We start from the raw sequence: 7,488 nt of genomic DNA on the forward strand, positions 1-7,488 counted from the left end.
GCGCCAGGCTGAGGGGCCTCTCCGGCCTCCTGTGGCTTCCAGCAAATCCTCAACTGCGCCCTGGACGACATCGAGCTGTTCGTGGCCCGCCTGCAGAAGGCGGCCGAAGCCTTTCGCCAGCTCAACCAGAGGAAGAAGGGCAAGAAGAGTAGAAAGAAGGGCCCGGCGGGTAGGTGTGGGGGCGGGGCAGGCTGGGGGGCACCGCTGGGGCCGGCGCCCCAGCCAACATCCCCCCGTCTGCCCCGCAGAGGGCGTCCTGACGCTCAGGGCCAGGCCCCCCTCTGAGGCCGACTTCATCGACTGCTTCCAGAAAATGAAGCTGGCCCTCAACCTGCTGGTGAGCCCTGCCCGCTGCCCGGGCCCCCTCCAGGCCTGCGCCCGGCCACCCCCGGTGCCCCCCGTCCTCCCTGGGGCTCCCTGTAGTCGTGGGCTCGGGGAGCCGGGCGCCCCCTCCCCCACGTCTCCCGGGGGCCCCCCAGGATCCCCCCCAGATCTCAGCTTCTGGGCCCCGGGAGGGGGCAGAGGGCGGCGGGGCCTGGCCCCTCCCCACCGGCCCCCTCCCCCTCTCCCCAGGCCAAGCTGAGGAAGCACATCCAGAACCCCAGCGCCGCCGAGCTGGTCCACTTCCTCTTGGGGCCCCTGGAGCTGGTAAGTGACCCCCTGGGACGGGGGAGACGCGGGAGAGCCCCCCAGCACCCAGGGGTGGCTCTGGCGGGGGTGCCCGAGCTCATTCCACGCTCACCGACGGCGGCAGGCGGGGTGCCGGGCCGGGCCGAGGGGGCCGGCTGAGCCCCTGCCTGCGGCTGCTCCTAGATCATAAACAGCTGTGGAGGCCCCGACGTGGCCCGCTCCGTGGCCAGCCCGCTCCTGTCCCGAGACTGCGTGGCCTTCCTGCGGGGCCACCTGATCCCCAAGGAGATGGCCCTGTGGGAGTCGCTGGGAGAGACGTGGACCCGCTCCCGGTAAGCGCGGGGGCCGGGGGGGCCGGCGGGGGCCGGGCCGAGCGCCGCCGCCTCACGAGCCCCTCCCCGCCGTCCCCGCAGAGCCGAGTGGCCCCGAGACGCCCACGTGGCCCCCTACGTCCCGAGGTTCCACATCGGCTGGGAGCCCCCGCTGGACGTGCTGCAGGGAGCCCCCTGGGAGGTGGAAGGTGGGCCGCTGCCGGACACGGAGGTCAGTGTGGCCAGGACGCCCGAAGCCGCTCTCCTGGACTGGATCCACCAACAGGGCTGGGGCTGGGGGAGGCGCCTGAGCCAGGCGAAGGAGCCCCAAAGGTGCGCCTCCTCTGGCGGGTGACCCGTCCTCTCTCGCTGCTCTTTCCCCGTAGCGGAGCCCGGCCAACGGGTTCTCCTACCGCCACTCCCTGAAGCAGAGCCCAGGCCCCGAGCCTGCACCCCCAGGAGAAGGCTTCCCGCCAGGGGGCTCCCCCAGCTCCAACAGGTACCCCGCTCCCCCGGCCTGCCGAGTCCAGCACGGCCACCAGGGGGCAGCAGCGCCTCATTCCCCAGCCAGCCCCGAGCTGGCATTGCCCCAGAGGCCTGGCCGGGTACCCTTGGGTGCCTTCCTCCCTGATCCCGGCCATCTCATCCCTACGCACAGCTTCCTCACGGTCAGCCAGGTCCGAGGGCCCCCAGGCTCCTGCTCGGCTTCTCCAGGGTCCTTTCTGAGCCCTTTATCCGTCGGCCCGTGGAATGGGCCCTTTCAGGCCCTTCTTGCCCGTCACAGCTCTAGCTGTTGCTTCCGGGAGATGGTGACCTCCCTAGCTAGGCAGGATCAGAGGCAAGATTTGAACTCAGGCCTCTAGACCCATCCCATCCCTCCCACTGCAATCCTGAGAGCCTGTTGTAGCAAAGGAGGCGAGATTGCTGCCATGGGCTGTGGGAGGAGGGCCCTGGGACCTGCCCCCAAGGCCAGTGGACTCTGCCTCCCCAATTCCTGCTGTCTCTCAAACGCCCACCCCAAAAACAGGCCCCTAGCTGGATGGGGATTGAGCTTTGGAAGGCTACTAGCCTGGGCGGGGGAGCAGAGGACGAGCCCTGACGAGGGAAGGCGGGGGTTGGGGGGACGGGAAGTGGGAGAACCAGCCAGGCTCGGGCAGGGGTGGAGGGCTGCCTTGTTCAGGGCCGCATCATCCTCGTGGCTCGGCCTTCTCCACTCCAAGCCGGGCCACTCGAGGCTTCCCGTTTCTCAGAGAGCTTCGCCTCCACTGTCCCTTCTGGGCCAGCCCCGTTGGGCAGAGTGCCCGCTTCTGTGTGCCAGGCACTGGGCACAGACAGGGCTTGCTGCTCCCTTCTGGCTCTCCCAGAGAGGCCGGCCTCCAGGCAGCTGGATCCAGGCATTTAAAAGGCATCCTCAGGTTCTGGGAGAAGAAGAGCTGGCAGAATAACTAGGACTCACAGGACAGAGTTCACTGCAATCTGGCTCAGGCTTTGGGGCATCTCAGTAGATGCCATAGATGAGTCCACCTGGGTTTCCCATGGAAACCCCAAAATTTGGAGCCTGTCTGAAAGGCCCCTCAGCCCCACCGAAGTGCTCCAGGCCCATAAGTCGGACAGCAAACATCTTGACTCTTGAATCTTGTAAAGATTCAGGAGCATCTCTCAGTGCCTTGGGGGGCCATAAGGACCAGGCAGGAGGTTCTTTTGTGACCCCCCCCGACCTGAGAGCTTCCTCCCTGTGAGAAGGAGTTCAGGGGGGCTGGAGAATCAACTTGCCAGCGACTCAGCCCCAACTTCCGCCTCCCCAGAGGCCCTGCACAGTCCACTTGGCTCACAGTACAGTGAAGGGATAGGCCGGGGTCACCTTTCCTTTGTGTCTCCCTCTTTCCTTTCTTCGCTCCCTGCAATGGCTGTCAGCAACACGAGGAGGAGGCGAGCCCCCACTCCAGGGATGGAGGCACTCTGGGATGGGAGCTGCTCGGCCCCACGCAGTGGCGCCCACCGTCTCCTCACTTCCAGTGACACACGAGATGGGAAGCATTCAGGATTGGGGGCACTTTGGGATTGGAGAGACGCTCCCCCAGCCAACACCCCCTGTGCTTCCCAGCTCCCGGTGCCTGGAGGAGGAGGGGAGCCCCTGGGGCCGTTTAGGAACTTCTCGCATACAGAGCCTGGAAAGAGCAGGTCCCTTTGGTCGAAGGGCCAGGCAGGCGGGGTGCTTGTGCTTCCCAGAACTCTTTGCTGGGTACCGCTCCTCTGCAGCACGGGGGTTGTCTCTCAGCCTGTCCGTCTGGGGCCGTGTATGTGTCTCCTGGTCCGAACTGCGGCCCAGAAATTGAGCAGAGCCCTGGCAGCTCCTTGGCGTCTTCAGGCAGTGCCTCCTCCCTGCCTCCCGCCTTCTCTCTGCTCAGGATCCCCTCCCAGGAGGCCCAGTGGGGCTGACCCACTTTGTGCGCCTACCCTCTCCCTGACAACCCCATTGCTGCGCCGCTGCCTCTCTCCTGCTGGCCAGCCCCGTAGGCCAGGAGAGAGGAGCCCCCCCCCCCCGCCCCGACCAGCCCCTTGCCATTCTCTGCGCAGGAGGTTTGAGCCACCAGCCATGGCCAAATTCGCCAAAATCCGTTATGACTTCACAGCCCGCAATGCCAACGAGCTGTCCGTGCTGAAGGACGAGGTCTTGGAGGTAAGAGGATGCCCGGCCCTTCCTGCTCTGTCCTGCCTGGAGCTGGGGGGAGGCTGGCCCAGCCTTGCCCAGGGCCTTGGGCCTAGGGGCTGGGAGAAGATGCAGCCCGGCCCTAGCCGGGATCCCCCCCACTGGCCCACTGGCCGCCAACAGGAGGCTTGAGGCAGAAAGGGCTGGCCCTGGCCTGGCGCAACCAGGAAATGAGGGAGAAGAGACTCAGGGACATGGAGGTCCTGCCCTTCCCACTAGCTTCAAAGGCCTGCCTGGGCCCTGAAGGCTGGCCTCCTGGGGCAAGTACCCTGAGGTGGGGAGGCCAGAGCCAGGAGATGCTGTATTTGTGGCTGGTGCTAAGACCCCGAGGCTCCCTCTGGGGCCTCTCTGACTGTGCTGGAGCCTGGGCACCCCTGACGTGCCCTATTAGCCAGCCCAGGGGGTGGGGGAAGGGAGAGATCTGGGCCCCGGAAGACAAAGGGCCGAGCTCAGCCTGGAGCCCAGCCGTGCCAGCCACAGGCAGCCCACGGCAAGTGCAGAGTTGGGGGGAGAAGGGAGGAATGGCGCAAGGAGACCTTGGACCAGGCAGAAGCCTCTATTTTGCCGAGCTGCGCTTTCCTTCTGGGACTAGGGCACCCTCCCTCCCCCCCCCGCCCCCCCGCCAACCCTCACCCAGGCTCCCCAGCAGCCCGAATCCAGGTCATCTGCTCCAGGGCTGGTAAACAGAAAAGGTGTGAGGGTTGGCGCCCCAGTGAGCCCGACCCGGCTTAGTGGGGAGAGGGCCCCGCTGGCCCAGCCAAAGCTTGGGAGGGGCGGGCACCGCTTGGGGTCCGCTGGGCCTGCTGCCAAGAACGTGGGCTCCAGCTCCAGCCAGGAGTCTCCTATGCTGGTACTTCTACATGGAGTGTGGGAGTGGGAAGCTCCCCCTCCCCAAGCTCGGCCGTGCCTGGTCCCCAGGGGATAGAGCTCCCTGGAGGATGATGCCCGCCCCCCCTGCAAGACCTGAGCAGGGGAGAGGCGCCACAGTGGACAGCAGAGCCAGCTAGCCTGGCTTCTAGCCCCACATCTGCTACTACCCTGATTGAGGCTTAAGGCAAGTCCCTTCCCCTCTCTGGGCTTGTCACATCCGAGTTGATCTCAAAGGCCGTTTCCTGCTCTGACAGCAGGGTCTGGGAAATAGGAGCCTCAACTCATTGGCCGGTGGGGATGTGAGACCCGGGAGCAGGTGGCCCAGGGAGGGGCCGCTTGGCTGCCCGTCCGGGCAGGTGGGTAGTGGCCTGAAGATGACCCTTGGCTGTCCTCCCAGGTGCTGGAAGACAACAAGCAGTGGTGGAAACTGAGGAACAGGAGTGGACAGGCCGGCTATGTGCCCTTCAACATTTTGGATGTGGTCAAACTGGAAGATGTGTACACCCTAAATGAGCAGGTGGGCGCTGAGGGAACTAGCTGAGGCTTGCAGAGGACACCCTGCTCTTCCAAAGCTGCCATCCTACCAGGGGACAGGGAGCACGGGGTTGGGAAGGAGGGATGAGGGGAAAACAAGCCACCCAGAGAAACACCTACTGGGAAAAGGGAGGAAGGAAGGGAGCGCTCCCGGAAGAGACGAGGCCAGAGCGGAGCCTTGAAGAATGATGAGGGATCCAAGAGGAGCCAGAAGGGAGAATGTTCCAGACTGGGGGAAAAGGATCAAGAAAGACAAGGCTGGGAGGCTCCCGTCTGAGTCTGTAGAAGAGTGTGCTGGCCTTCGTAGCCAGACTGCAGAGGGTGCAAGGAGACAAGGGAGATTAGCCAGGCCGAGGAGAGGGTCTGAGAGCCCCTGCTCCCACCTGGCCCAGACTGGCAGGCACTGTCCCCCAGAGGGCAGAAGCCTCCTTGAAGGGGAGGGGCAGCACTGGAAAAGAGCTCTGAATGCCCCGTGGCTGTTTGGGAGGGGACGAAAAGGATAGCAGTGGCCCGAGCATCCACTGGGAAGTTTGACGGAGAGGTGGAATCAGGGGCAAGGTGAGGGAGAGTCACAAAGCAGGCAGCTCATGATGAGGTACTGAGGCTCTGGACAAGAAAAAAAGGCTGGCCGATCAGATTAAGAATCATCAGCATAGAAAAAATGAGCCCGTGGGAGCTAAGAGAAAGAGGGAAACCGAGCCCTGGGAGACCCCCAGAGTGCATCATGAAAGCCCAGTCATCAAAGGGGTCAAATGTTGCAGAGAGATCAAGAAACAAGGACTGAGAAGAGGCTGCCCCAGTTAGGAAGTCAAGAAAAGCTTCAGTGGAGTGGAGAGGTCAAAGCTAGAATGCAAGCAGCTAGGAAATGAGGATGTGCAGGCAATGGGTGTAGATGGCCTTTCCCGGATGTTTGACTCTGAAAGGGAAAACAATTCTTTTGAGAGGATATGACAAGGTGAACAAAAGGTTTACCAAGGATAGAACAGGCCCAACATATTTGCAGACAATCAAGAAAGCAGAAGATAAAAAAGGGGAAGAGAGAAGTGGGAGAAAAGGGGGGGGACAGAGACAGACAGAGAGGAGGTCAGAGGAAGAGAAGATGTGATGGAGAAAGAGAGAATGATCCCAGGGCCACCCCCACCCATGGTCAGGCTTCATCTCTGCCATCACCCCAATGCCTTCCTTTCTTGGGGTTTAGAGAAGTCAGTGTGGCTGCCTCAAGAGTAGGTCATGCAGACGCCTCGTTTTCTTTTCTCCCAGGGCCACTTGACTGATAGATCAGAGGATGCCGTAGGTATGGGGGATAGATTTGAGGGAAGCACCAAATAGAGTTTCTCCTGTTTGTCTTATGGACCCGTCCCCGGTGCAGAGGACTCAAAGGCCAAAGTCGACAGTGGCTTCTGCCTTCTCTCCCTCTTCCAGGACAATCAGAAATACCGGGGAGATCTGAGTCCCCGAGGCCCAGGCCCCACCAGCCCCTTCCACAAGCTGCCCCCCAGCTATACAGGGGACAAGGATGCCAAAGAGCGTGAGTCACTGAGGGCTGGAGGAGGGTGGCTGGGTGTGCCCTCTGCCCTCTGGGCTTCCTCTGAGAAAGAAGGATCGTGCCCATATCCCAATGGGCGGGAAGAGGAAGGCTTTGTGCCTCTGGGACAGAAACAGCGGAGGGGTATATGGAGGGCAGCGCCAAGAGCATCGGCGGTCGGGGGTCTCAGGCCCTCCACAGAGAGGAACCAGGCTGTTCAGGGAGGGGCACTTCAGGCCTTGGGGAAGCTGAGGCCCAGCTGAGGGAGAGAGAGCCCTCCGGGGCACCGTGCTCCCACCCGCCCCGCGTCTCCTCGGGCCCTGCCCCCCAGGAAGGAGCCTTGCTTTCTGGGTCTCCCAGGGCTCCTCTTCTGCCCAAACCCTAGGCCAGGAGGGTGGCTACAGAGGGCGGGACGGTGCCCCCCAGCTCTGGGTCTTGGAGCTTTCTCCATGGCCACAGCGTCCGCTCCCAGCAAGACGGAGCCTCTGAGCGCACGGCCCTCGGCCTCGCTGCCCTCCGGGAGGGCCACCACGCGGCTGGAGCGCGTGTCAGGCCCCGGGCCTTCCCCCCAGCAGCAGCACAGAGAGGCGCCTGCCCCCCCCCCCCAGGGCTGAATATCAGGCCACGGGCGGTCCCGGGTCCGAGGGCCTCCCAGAAGGAGGGACGTTGGCAGGGGCGCAGCCGCTGACCGGCCGGCCTCTGGGCTTCTGGCAGAACTTATCCACCACATGGACGAGCTGAACCATGAGCTGATCAAGAAGATGAGCAACCCCAAAGGGCAGCCGCCGCAGAGGAACTTCCGGGTGGAGAGGAGCAAGCCGGTGTTGGCGCCGCTGACCTACCATTCCAACGCCCAGGAGGTCAGGCTGTGGCTGGAAGCCAAGTCCTTCAGCCCCAGGTGAGCCGTG

General features: G+C 63.6%; 1 protein-coding gene across 1 annotated transcript; it reads left to right on the forward strand.

The window, feature by feature from the left end:
* Nucleotides 1-19: 19 nt before the first annotated feature.
* Nucleotides 20-7,482, forward strand: EPS8L2 (EPS8 like 2; the record flags this gene model as incomplete). The annotated part of the gene is made up of 10 exons (XM_044683949.1): nucleotides 20-169; nucleotides 249-337; nucleotides 574-648; nucleotides 814-962; nucleotides 1,044-1,173; nucleotides 1,328-1,440; nucleotides 3,519-3,621; nucleotides 4,919-5,038; nucleotides 6,478-6,583; nucleotides 7,295-7,482. Coding segments are annotated over 10 exons (1,223 nt in total), but the record flags the coding sequence as incomplete, so codon positions are not given.
* Nucleotides 7,483-7,488: the final 6 nt, after the last annotated feature.

The sequence above is a fragment of the Gracilinanus agilis genome, unplaced genomic scaffold (assembly GCF_016433145.1).
Source record: "Gracilinanus agilis isolate LMUSP501 unplaced genomic scaffold, AgileGrace unplaced_scaffold39229, whole genome shotgun sequence".
Taxonomy (NCBI): Eukaryota; Metazoa; Chordata; class Mammalia; order Didelphimorphia; family Didelphidae; genus Gracilinanus; species Gracilinanus agilis.